This window comes from Metopolophium dirhodum, chromosome 4 (assembly GCF_019925205.1).
Source record: "Metopolophium dirhodum isolate CAU chromosome 4, ASM1992520v1, whole genome shotgun sequence".
Lineage (NCBI taxonomy): Eukaryota > Metazoa > Arthropoda > Insecta > Hemiptera > Aphididae > Metopolophium > Metopolophium dirhodum.
The window spans coordinates 27003585-27016741 of NC_083563.1; the positions used below are offsets into that span (position 1 = coordinate 27003585).

The 13157-nt window shown below is 32.1% G+C and overlaps 3 protein-coding genes across 4 annotated transcripts; 1 reads left to right on the forward strand and 2 right to left on the reverse strand.

Annotated features, from left to right (window-relative positions):
- Positions 1-3: 3 nt before the first annotated feature.
- LOC132944010 (melanoma-associated antigen B4-like) lies at positions 4-4653 on the reverse strand. The gene is made up of 7 exons (XM_061013216.1): positions 4524-4653; positions 4399-4442; positions 3982-4153; positions 3734-3908; positions 3530-3609; positions 2560-2709; positions 4-276 (listed from the first exon to the last, which is right to left on the reverse strand). Exons 2-7 carry the CDS (start codon positions 4428-4430, stop codon positions 217-219), a joined length of 669 nt encoding a protein of 222 aa, XP_060869199.1. The 5' UTR covers positions 4431-4442; positions 4524-4653; the 3' UTR covers positions 4-216.
- Positions 4654-4821: 168 nt separating this feature from the next.
- LOC132944006 (putative GTP-binding protein 6) lies at positions 4822-6854 on the forward strand. The gene has a single exon (XM_061013210.1). It carries the CDS (start codon positions 5287-5289, stop codon positions 6733-6735), a length of 1449 nt encoding a protein of 482 aa, XP_060869193.1. The 5' UTR covers positions 4822-5286; the 3' UTR covers positions 6736-6854.
- LOC132944009 (KH domain-containing, RNA-binding, signal transduction-associated protein 2-like) lies at positions 6775-12525 on the reverse strand. Of its 2 annotated transcripts, XM_061013215.1 has the most exons (7): positions 12027-12525; positions 10875-10993; positions 10663-10779; positions 10001-10440; positions 9837-9907; positions 9626-9763; positions 6775-7012 (listed from the first exon to the last, which is right to left on the reverse strand). In XM_061013215.1, exons 1-6 carry the CDS (start codon positions 12169-12171, stop codon positions 9630-9632), a joined length of 1026 nt encoding a protein of 341 aa, XP_060869198.1. In that variant the 5' UTR covers positions 12172-12525; the 3' UTR covers positions 6775-7012; positions 9626-9629. The 2 variants fall into 2 exon arrangements, with proteins under 2 accessions (XP_060869198.1, XP_060869197.1); XM_061013214.1 differs by lacking the exon at positions 6775-7012 and having other exon boundaries at positions 8567-9763.
- Between the last annotated feature and the right edge of the window lie 632 nt (positions 12526-13157).

Consider the following 13157-nt stretch of genomic DNA (forward strand, 5'->3'; position numbering starts at 1 on the left):
AATCAGTCAGAAATATAATTTAAGTATAAAAGTTATAAATGTACACAAATTGAAAATACTAATTACAAATTAAAGTACCTATATTAATAGCTACTATAGTAGTCATATTTATATTAAGCAAACTTTAAATACATTTTTTGTATATTCTTAATAGGTTGAGTACATTGTATATTCTTGGGACAATGTAATAATGATTAAATGTCTTAAAAATAAAAATTATTTCTCAATTAAGGCCGCATATACACGCTTGAATGAAGAGGCAGGCTTATTGTACAACTGTAAAAAAATAATGAGGTTACAACAATTATTGTGATATTTAATTCGTTATATAAAACACATCAGTAAGATTAAAATAAGTAAATTTTTAAGCAATCAAGATTATTTAAGATATTTTTGTAGTAATAAAATAAATCGCGTTGTTCACCTATGTGTTAAACTCAATTGTTAGTAAAAATAAAAGCATTCAAAAAATAATTTTTAGTACATCAAGTGGTCTTATACTTAAATAAGATGTAACATTAGGGCCAACCATGACGAAAAATAATCAAGTGAAGGCACAAAACATTTTCTTACATCATATTATACAGCGACTGGTTATAACGGTTTTTATCATTGGTCAATGAACATTTCATCGTAGGAAATAAAAATTAATGTTTCTGTCTTTTGAACCAAGGAATAGTTAATTTTATAACTTCCAATAATTACTTGATAAAATAATAGTGATAGTAACACATACATTATATAGTATTAAGTCTTACTAGTTTATATAAGTATACCTCAAATTAGTAACATATTAAAATAAAAACAAGTATTTATATTATTATCAATAAAAAATATTAGCCATCAACCAGTCTTGGAAACTGAAAATTAAAATATCCAGATCCAGAAGTATAATAATAATTAATAAATTAAGACTTAAAATTTAATAGAAGTAGAAAATAAAAATGCAATATGATGACTGAAGAGTGATTAAAGAAACATTTATCATAATTCAAAATTAATAGTTTTAACTGAATTAATGTTTCCCCATATAAACTTTGAAATAAGTTTTAAAAAACTTTAAAAAAAGTTTTTGTTAATTCAATTTTAGGAACATTGTGATTTATGACTACTGACTAGTCAATACCACACAATATTTAAATAGATTATTAAAATTAATGTTATCCTTATATTATAGCAGATTTTTAAGACTTCTCTAAAATTCAAACAATAATTTTCCTATTATATACTGGTTTACATAAATAGTTGTATCCTTAAGTTGAATATTGCATACCAATTCTAATTTGTGTAGAAGCCCTCCCAAATATTTTACAGACAATTTGACTCATATCAGCCTCAAATTCATTGTATATTGTTCAAATAAGTTTTTTTCCTTTTTTATTTGAAATAAACAATCTGTACAATTTGCACAATAAGCTTATATGATATAAGTACATGATACGTGACAGGCGTGATTTAAGCAGCCACCCATTAGTGAAATCTTATGTAACCAAAATAATTCTTTTTCCTAAGCCTGACAAACCTCTCGACACTCCTACTTCATTCAGACCTATTAGCCTCTTGCCCTTCCTCTCAAAAATTCCGGAAAGACTTATCTTAAAACGTTTATTACCGCATATTACCTCCAACAACATACTCCCAAATTCTCAGTTTGGGTTCCGCAACTCTCACAGCACGATACATCAAGCTCACCGAGTTGTTGATGCTATTTCTACAACTCTGGAAAAAAAACTTTACTGCTCTTGCGTTTTCTTAGACGTATCACAAGCCTTCGATCGTGTCTGGCACGAAGACTTACAATTTAAACTAAAAAAATTTCTCCCCTCTGCCTTATTCCTTTTGATTAAATCATACTTAACCGATAGACACTTTCAAGTTCAATTTAATTCTTCAACATCAGGCATTGCACCAATTAAAGCGGGTGTACCACAAGGCGGCATACTCTCCCCCTTCCTATTTAACATTTATGTAGCTGATCAACCTTCCATGCAACAAACCATCGTAGCCGATTATGCCGACGATAAAGTTATTTTATCCATAAACAAAGATCCCTTAGCTGCCTCATTAAATTTGCAATTGCATCTTAATCTCTTATCTGAGTGGTATGCAAAATGGCGAGTTAAAATTAACCAAAATAAATCTCAGCACACAACATTCACACTCAAACAAGGAACATGCCCAAACATTACCCTTAACAACGTACCAATTCCCACTTCTGACACAGCCAAATACTTAGGATTAATCCTTGATAAAAGATTGACATGGAAGAAACACCTTCAAACCAAAAGAATAACCTTAAATAATCGTTTGCGTATGCTTAGACCTGTTTTAACTAAAAATAAGTACTCCACTCTAAATACCAAACTTACAATCTACAAAGCGCTTCTTAAACCAATCTGGACGTATGGACTACAAATAAGTTTTAAATAAATATACATAATACAATTTTTGATACTCCTTTTATGTAAATATTTATTTGTTTGTATGACAGCAAAAAATGTTTAGCCCATGCCTGATTGTCTATGACTTTTCTGTATTCAGAACTGAATTTGTACTTACCTCACCAACTCGATTTAATAATGTTAGTTGATCACATTCTTCAAATGCTCTAGGTCCTAAAGTAAACCAATAACTGGTTTTTTCTGGATCAAGCGATATGGTTGTATCATCAGTAATTTTGTATTGAAGATATTGATCTTTTACAAATTTCTAAAATAAAATCAAAATTTGTAATATATTATAGGTATTATATTTTGTGTAATATGATGTAACTAAATAAATACAACTAATATAATATTTTAAAAATAACCAAGTTCTATACTAGGCTAAGTTAAAATAAATTGTTTTAATTATAAGTGTCTTTTTTTAGGCTCTAAATAAAAAAACCATTATGTCCATTTTAAAAAAAAAAAAACAAAATCATATTTACAACTCAGTAAAATAAGGTAGTTTAATTTCCTACATAACAAAAACTGAACTCCAAGAATTCTAAGTATACTTAATTTTTTTCAGGCTTATTTGGGTCTATAGTTTTATGAATCGGTAGTTCTTAACTGGTGCTCCACGAACTTAAGGACATTTTTTTCGCCCAAAATATGGAAATCAATGAAAAATAAAAATGTTTATAGACAAATAATTTTTAGTTTCAATGTCTTGACTTGTACTACCTATAAAACTTAATATTTTTCTATATATTAATATGTAAAATGTTATGTATGTCATTTATAAAATTTTATGCAATTTAAAAATATATACTGTATAAGTAAATACTGTTTTATTTTGAAGATGTATACTGCAAATCTAGTTATGAAATTATAGGTGATTTCAGTGATTCTGAAATATTTAAGAACCACTGCTCTAAATTAACAATTAAATACAATCTCCAACTTTCTCAAAAGAACATATTTTATCAATATTTTAGCCATTCTCATTATTTAAAAGTTAAAAAAGTTTTTAAATTTAAAGTAATTCATTTATTGTAAACATTTCTGGATATAAATTGTAATATATTAAATAAATAAATATTTACCTCTTTAACAATTTGTTTAGTTAAGTCCATGTCTAAATTTAATTTCAATGCAAATTTCTCTAGTATATTCCACATTTGACCTGAAATAAAATTTATTTTATTTTAAGTTGAATCATATTATTATTTTTGATTTGTAAATCAAACCTAATTCTTATAATTAAGTAAATAAAAATGTCGTAATCAAAAAATTAAATTTATAAAAACCTTCACTGATTGGTGCACGAAGCATAACTAAAGCCCCGAGTATTGGTTTCAATAAAACTTGATATTTTGATTCTTCAGAAGAAGTTAATTCTTTAGTCTCAATTTCATCTACATTATTCACAATTAAGAAATGTTTGTGATCATTTTTAATGTATGATATTGAAAATCCAAAAGTCTGAAATAAAAATTCTTAAAAGTTAATGAAATTTGCACAAAAATATACGTTTCTGAAATAATTTAAATAATACATTTTTTAGTGTGTTATTCACTTCTTCCATAACTTTTTCATAATTTTTTCCAAGATTGCGACCCTTGAATACAGTTTTCATCAGATCGTCTTTTTTAATGACACCTTTAGTTTTCATGTGCTGTGATATAAGGTACTGAACACAGAGAATAGTGGCACTTTTACTAGGATTTCTAAAAAATGTACATATAATTTCAAAACAAGTAACAAACTATTTTATTTTTTAATACAATACAAGCCAGGGCCAAGAAATAAAATTATATATATTTATACATTTGAAATACAGACTACAGTAACAGAGTAATTTCTTATTAAATTATTAGATTGTTAAGTGATGTGAAAACAATTATAATCAATATAATCAATTATAATAGAACATTTCTATTTCATGATTATTTAAGAATTATTTGATACTCACTCAATTTCGATCGAGTCCTGTTCGTCCGACATAATTCGAAGGAACTACAAGGCAATTGAATCAGTAACAGTAAAATATCAAAGAAAACCAATTAAATTATTATAATTAATAGATTTTTTACTCACAATAGCTGATTTAATTTAAATAAATCTATAAAATAATAATTGTAAATTGTGTAGGTATCACTAGCACGAATATTTTAATTCTTGTTCACTATTGTAGTATTAATTGTGGTCGTTCGTTCTGTTATCGTTGAATGTTGGAGGGAAATATATAAATGATCGTGATTCAAACCATGGTCATTGCCCATGATTGGTCAACTATAATCACGATTTAAGATATCTTATAGTGTTATGGCGTTATCTGCGACAATTTGTTATCGTTAAATATGATAACGAAAAAAAAAACGATAAAAGGAAAATATTCTAATATTTATTAATCCGCGGTACTGTTTGAATCGTTGGACGATGGACTATGGAGTCAACGATGACGAGTGTTAAAAATATCACTTGGTAGTTGCTATAATTAGGTCGGTTTTGCTAATTTATCTTTGCCGTCGGTCCGGTGTTCATTCGCAAGTCGCAGTGGTTTACGAGTTCAACCAAGTCATCGTAATCAGACACTGTCGCGTACCATGAACAGAAGCAGCTCGACAGCACTCAAAGAACATTTCGAAGACACGCGTCCGGGGTTCAGCTCGTACTTGGACTGCTTGACGAGATCTTACGGCACCGGGCTAGGCGCGCTGGCGTTCACGTTCGCCGCGGTGCACGTGACGCAGCAGATCTTCATCAAGCGGTTTCCGGCGGTACGCAGGACCCACTTAGCCGTTTCCACGGCAGCGGGTGCGGCGGCTTCTTACATCGCAGCTAAGGACAAGGTGCGCAAATGCCGGGACTCATGGGCCGCTTCGCGCGAACAGTGATGGCTGGGCGTCGCGGCTGTTTTGTCAGGTGGTACGGTGGTGGTGGTGACGACGACGGTGGCGGCGGCAGTGCAGAGGACGTTCAGGCCAGAGAACTAATCGACAGACAGCTGAAACTAGCGCCGGCCGGCGGCCACCAGGTGCTAATCGTCCAGCCGTACATCAAATGGGGAGCCAACAAGGACAGGAGCACGAGGCCGGAAGTCAAAGCGGATGAGAGCCGGTCGCTGGTGCGTACCTTGGCCGAATGGTCAGTGACGGACACGTTGTTAGTAGGCCTCACATCATACCGGAAGCATACGTTTTTCGGTCCCGGCAATGTGGACGCGATTGCGCTCCGGGTTGCCCGCGACCGTCGCATCACAGCCGTGTTCGTCAGCGTCAACGTACTGAAGCCGATCCAACACCAGCATCTGGAACACCGTTTCGGTGTGCCCGTCTACGACCGGTACCTGATGGTGGTGCAGATATTCCGCAGACATGCCGTCACTAGGGAGGCCAAGCTGCAAGTGGCCTTGGCCGAGCTGCCGTACATCTGGTCACGAATACGCGGCGTGCAGGATGGGTACACCGAGCGGCTGGGCACTGAGGCGGGCCAGATAGCCCTCAGCGGCAAGCTCGTGTACGACGATAAGAAGGATTTGCTCAAGGCATACGAGAAGAAACTCAAGAAGTTAGTGGAGAAGTTGAGGAGCCACCGGCAACACCTGCGGCACAATAGGACTAACAAGGACTTACCCGTTGTTGCTGTGGTTGGATACACCAACGCTGGCAAGACATCACTGGTCAGGGCGTTAACTGGTGATGTGGGCCTAGTGCCTAAGGACTGCCTGTTTGCCACGCTCGACGTGACCGTGCATGGTGGCGTGTTGCCGTCCAACATGACTGTACTCTATGTAGACACCATTGGTTTCATATCAGATATACCGACTAGACTCATTGAACCGTTTGTCGCTACGTTGGAGGATGCTATGTTCGCCGATGTTATTGTCCACGTACGGGACATGTCTCATCCCAATGTCATTGTACAAAAAGCCCATGTTGAGGAGACGTTAAAGAACTTAAGTATCAACCCAGAATTATTGAACGGCGTGATTGATGTTGGGAACAAAGTTGATCGTCTAGATAACGTAGAGCTTGATGGAAGTTCAGTATTTATATCTTGTACCACTGGGGAGGGTTTGGACGAGCTCAAGAAGAAAATAGAAAGTCAAATAATGAAAGCTACTGGTAGACGAACAATTAAAATTCGGGTCCGCACTGGCCGAGATGAATATGAATGGTTAAGAACACACACAGCTATTGTCAATATCAACACGGATGGTGATTATTCTGTAATGGAGGTTATTGTTACCCAATCTGATCTAGATGTGTTTAAAAGTTTGTTTATACGAAAAAAAATAAACAATTAGTCTTAATGTAGAAAATGTTTTAAATAAATGTAAACAAAATATTAATAAATAATTGACTAGTTTTTATTGTATTGAAATAAAACAATAAAAATTACAAAAGTAAAAAAATTGTACATTTATCGGCAGTCTTTTTGGTATTAAGATTACATTACCACAAATTAAAAGAAGAAATCACAACAAATAAAAAAAACAGTAAAAAAATTTGTACTCTGGTAAGTTGTCCACCTTTGTCACAGCAAAGAATCAACGAATATGTATGTGGTGGAACCAAATTCTCCTGAAACAAAACAGATGGACATTAAAATAATGTAAAGTAAAATACATTTCATGTAGATGCACTAATTATATAAATAAAAAAAAATATTAACAAAAACGGATCTTTCAATTATTTTTTTATTTTTTTAACAAAATAAATAATATAAAAACGCGTAGTGTTTTTAAATAATTTATATTTATGTATATATTAACAAATTAAATTTTAAAGATGTACCTGTTATTTAAATATTTTCATTCAATTTTGATTTCTTTTTTCCTTCATATTATTGATGTATAGTTAACTGAGTTTATAGTTATTTATAACTTTTGTATGTTATTTTTTTTTTTTGTCAAAGGCATCGAGTTAGTTAGTGACATTTGACATTATTAAACTTTAAACAACTTACCACATTTTAGACATAATTATAACAATATAATATGTATTCCTATATAAATATTATCACTTTCCAGGTTAAATATGCTATGTACGGTGATGAAGTGCACTAGACTTCATCACATTTTTTTTTTCTACAAAATTAGAGACAATATTATTCTCTAAAATAGGGGTTTCCAAGGCCGCCTGAATCATCGGCAATCAACACGATAATAATTTTTACGCATTTTAAAGCATCGCCACTCCTCTTTATATTGGTTTTCGTTTGCTGGAAGTTAATTTATGTCATAAATGTAATGGCTATATATATATATACTCCTAAAATGATAACATAATGATCAATTTAAATATTATTAATTATTATCATTTATCATGTTTTTTTTTATCCAGTACATGTTTTTCATGGTGAGGAATTAGGTTTGGGTCGTGCAATATTTGGTTATAAGGATTCACCTGAAACTTTATTGTTATCAATTATTAAATTATTAAATATTGAAGGTTGACGTGTATATAATATATATAAATAAAAATATGTTACAGCTGATGTGCAATTTGTGGTCAATGCTAACATCTGCCAACAATTTATACTAACAGTTGTTCATAATTATTAACTCGTATAGCTAGCGACAAAACTTTTCAAAACCAAATAAATAAGCAACAAATTAAACTATACTAAAATTAATTATTTGTTACATAACATTAATGACAATTGCTAGACGGTGGAAATAAAGAGTACAAAATATTTATCATGGAAAATGTTCTTATTCCACAAGATTAAGTAGGCACAATTTGATCACAAATTATAATTGATAACCTCTAATGACTTTCATATTTTCAAAGCTTGCAAATATAGTATAGACTATTTAAATGTCGACAAAAGCCACAATATGCACATCATCCATAACACACAAATATATAATAACTATATCAATAGTATATATTATGAGGGTAAATATAATATAATATGTATATATAGTAAGATCAAGTAAATTGTAAATATTTTATTTTATTTTTTGTAAGTTTTTATTTTATATAAATTTTGTTGTTCCTAACAAACTACAATATTATTATAAATCTAAACATCTATCGATAGCATTAGATTATGCGTAATCCATATTTTTATAATAAAATGATAAAAAAAAAAATAATAATAAATAAGTAAATAATAACTGTATAAAACAATAAATACTACAAATATTTCTTCCAATTTATTAATTAGCAATTACATAATATATAAGTGACATTTTAAAATGAATCCAATGGTTCTATTAAGTTTTAATCAAACACATAAATATAATAAAATAATAATTAAAAATATTATATTAGTAAATTGGTTTGTTATTATTATAATAATCATCATCATCAATCACTGGGTTCGGATTTAAATTTTTACTTTTATAATAAATCAGCATCTGTAATATTAGCAGCAAGCAACAGGTGAATTTTAATTTTAAGTGGATTGTTACCTCTGCCACAATAGAATTTTTTTTATTATTGTCCTAATGTTTATTTTTGTTTTTATTAATATTTAATTATTGTCAACTAATTAATAAATACTATAGTGATTATGTTTTAACTCTTATGAATGCAATTTAGTATTTGTAGACAAATTTATTTCATTATTCTTTTATTTTCACTATATTATACTATACAGGTAAAGGAACTCAAATATTTTATCAATAGTAATTACTATTATTTATTGAATAAAAATATATTGTGGCAGTGGTGCTATCCTTTAGTAACAATGTATGTTATGTTCTAAGTATCTATAAAAAGTAATAATCAAAAATACATCAAAAAATTATAAAAATTTTCCTAAAGACAAATTCATATTTAAAAAAAATAATAATAAAATAAGTAGCCCAACAATATTTGATATAAAGTTATAATAATAATCTAATCAAGAAGTTTTGTGCAGAACTTTTATTTTACACTCCATTTTACAAATTATATTGTTTAAGTTGTATTCCTTACACAATTATGTTTTAGCTTAAGAAAAATATGATTTGGAATTCAGCATCCCATGTAATACACAATTTTTATTGGATGTACAATACTTTTATATTTTATATACGCATAAAAAAAAAATATATATATAAGATAATCTTAATTTGTTTTACTAAGTGGAAAATTATTTTTGAGATAATTATGAAATGTCAAATCATTAAAAAAAATTTTTCTACCCAATATTTCTCTTTGTTGTCAATATTCATTTACAATAGAAATAGTCCTGACAAATACCTGATTATTTTTGTCTGGTATATGGGGCGTTGCGACCTCCATACCGACTACCTTGATTACCAGTCGGTTTGGATGGTCCACTACTACCGCCAGTATTGTAGTTTTTCCAACCACGTCCGCCACCACTTTGAGAATTATCTAAAAAAAAAAGAAGGGAAGTTACAATTTAGAATATAATATTTTACATTAATAATATAATTAATTGTTTTACCTTGCGAATATGAATTTCCTGAGTAGTAATCATCATTACCACCGCCATTGTATGTTGCTACACCACCATACCTATTAAATTCATTCACTATTAATATCTGGCATTATTGAAATAACCGAATGATTAATTTTAAACAATTAATAAAATAATATAACATATTTTACCCAGAATCAAAATGAGAATAATGAGATGAACCAGAATCACCATAGCCACCATTACCAGGATAAGCATTTGATCCTTCCATTGCTGATCGAGCTCTGTCCAATATGCTCATTACTTTGGACTTTCCTGGAACTGGAGCTCTTGGCATACGAGGTGGCTGAGGTGGCATTTGGCGAATTACTGCAGGTGGAGGTGGGGGAGCATGAATTATTGGTCCTGGATGACGAACAGGTGGAGCACCTCCAAATTGTTGCATTTCACGTGCTTGTTCTTGTGCAATTTGATCATTATGGTCAGGTATTAAAAACTTCCGAAGTTCTGCAAGTGCATAAGCAAGACGAGCATAAGCTTCAGCAGGAGGCGCATAAGCAGTAACTTGCACATGAAGTTCATCTGCAAGATGCGCAAACTTTGGGTTTAATGAACTTCTCATTTCATCTTCCTATAAAATATAAATATATGTATCAGCAAATGATAGAATAGAATATTTTGCTATAATAAGTTTATTGCAACTAAATGCATTTTAATATTCATAATACCTATTGGTTAAAATACTGCTTTATAAAAATATATAGATACAAAATAAATATAAAGCACATCATAAAACACCAGTTATCAAATTGATAATTCACCCTGTTAAAATATTTTAAAACTAAATACATACTTTTTCTTTGTTACGCATTGATCCTTTGCCCAATATTGCCATTTTGGTCATAGTATCTTCTTGGAGACGTTTTAATGAGTTTCCTTTAGGTCCCAATAGTTTACCAACAAAGTTGAACTGAAAATGTAAAATTAATTATATAATTTATGAATAATTAAATTATAAAATAATTTAGCAATTTATATAGGTAATAATATGTTAAAAATTAATACCCTTGGGAATTCTTTTGCTGGAACCATAATCTTGGCAGTTAGCCGAATAGGTTTATCACTATTTATGTCCAAATAAGCAGATTCTGGTTTTCCATTGGTGTTTTGTGCTCTGGCAATTTCTACAATGAAAATAAATAAATTAAGTTAATTTATAAATAATATATTATTTATTAAATAAATAAATAAATTGTACATATATGACATCGGTAATTATTCAAAACTGTTTTTATATATTGACCTATATAGGTATTTTGATTTATTAAAATATGATATAATTTATTGAGGTAGTCATTAGGATATAATTATATATAATATAACAACTTAATAACATTGCTTGGGGAATTCACCTATTGGTAATTTGTTACATCTCTGGACGTTGAGTGAAAATTTTGTATGTCAGGTATATAAGTTGAAGCTATGTGTTAAATTAGAAGTTTTTATGGTAACAATTTTAGCTAATTTTGTGAAATTTATAATTTTCTAGATGTTATGTAATGAGTTGTATTTATATAATATCATAGCACCAGTAATAGTTATTGAATGTATTAGAAAGATTGAAAGTCGGATATTTGAAATATTGCCGGTCCTTCAATTTGAATAGGTAGGTACCATAAAGACAAGATTTATCATGGAATTAAATATTATAATTTTGGTTGTTGAGATTGAGTTTAAGGAATGGGCTAAGTGTTATTAGTCAGTTTTTGTGCGGAGGTAAGGTTTTCAAGTTAAGTCTAAAATTATTACTAGGTGCCAATTACCAAGGTATTTTATGATTTTGTTTTAATCACGGTGTCTAATGACAGGGCATTTAATTTGTAATATATACCTAGGTATCTATACATTTATTATATCAAAGAATACTAATTCCGTTTCGATAATAAAATTAGATGGAAGTTAGATGGTAAAAACTCTTGTTGTGTGTAAACTGGTAAAAATGTTTGTTTATACTTACAATAGATACCTTGGAAGAAATATATAGATTAGAGTATAATATATATATAGGTATGTACCTAGAAGGAACTTTTTATTTAAAAGGAAATAGGTTGAACGGGGTTGGTAAATAAAGTCGCACACAAGATGCGGTTTACGATTAACAGTAGACATAAAAATTAGCTCGGGTAGGTACCTACGATGACATGGCAAATTACTGACCTTCGTCGATGAGCTTCATAGTATTCAGATGGGTGGCAGCCTCCAGAGCGTACTTCTCCTTGACCAGAGCCGACACGTATTCGTTGGGTTTGGACTCGGAAGTCATCTCTCCGTTGGCGCCGTCATTCATTTCGGTTGAAGACATGTTGTTCGGGGAACGGTGGTACACTGACGAAAACTATAGGGCAACACGGCCAAATAACAGTGGAACTATTGTCGGCGTGACAGTGTTTTGACTTTACGGCGTTCCGTGCTTACACACACGGGTCAGACGAAGCGGCGGCGGCAGTAGGTCGGCTGCGTCAAATTGTGTGACGAAAAGGTTTTAGGTGTATATCGCGACGTGAAAAGGTAAGTGGTATGCAGTAGGTGCAAAACGTGACACACGAACAAAAAAATAATAAAATATGTCGGCGGATAACAAGTGACGAGAGTTTGGTTAGCTGGGGAACGCGCGTTGAAAATGGCCGACAATACAATGAACCGTGAATATGAATGCCGTACGGTAATGCCATGGGTCGAGGGTGGTGGTAGTGGTGTGCGGCGGGCTGTAGTTGGCGGGACGGTATGGTGGGGAGCAGGACGCGCGAAACGGTCCGGCGCAACGTTCCGCAACGACGGCGCAACGTTCGAAAACAAATGAAAATCGATACGCCGCGACCAACGAAAAGTATATTACTCTATGACGCCGTAGCGCGGTGCGGTGGCCGACAGATCGCGGCACCGGTTATGTGCCGCAGAATTTCGTCGTACACGATGAGCCCGTTACCGCGTGGGGTGACACGGTTCGGTGCGCATTTGAGTGTATCGACCCCGTCGTTGCCTCGCGTACCGTTCACGCGTACCCACCAACCTTCGACCACGTCATCCACCCTCTGAAGCCGCCGCGGACGTGTCACTCCGTCCGTAGTCTGTCGCCCGCGTGCAAGCTGCGACTGACTTAGGGACGGTGCGATCTGGCGCGGGAGGGGGGGGAGAGCATTAATTTGAATGCACGGCACATCACAAACATCGTGTACCTAATCTTGTACTTACATTTTTCAAATTCATCAAGTCTATCGTTTACGCTTGTCGTTAAATTATCATTTACAGATGGTGTAAATATTATACTGTACCTATATTCATAATTTA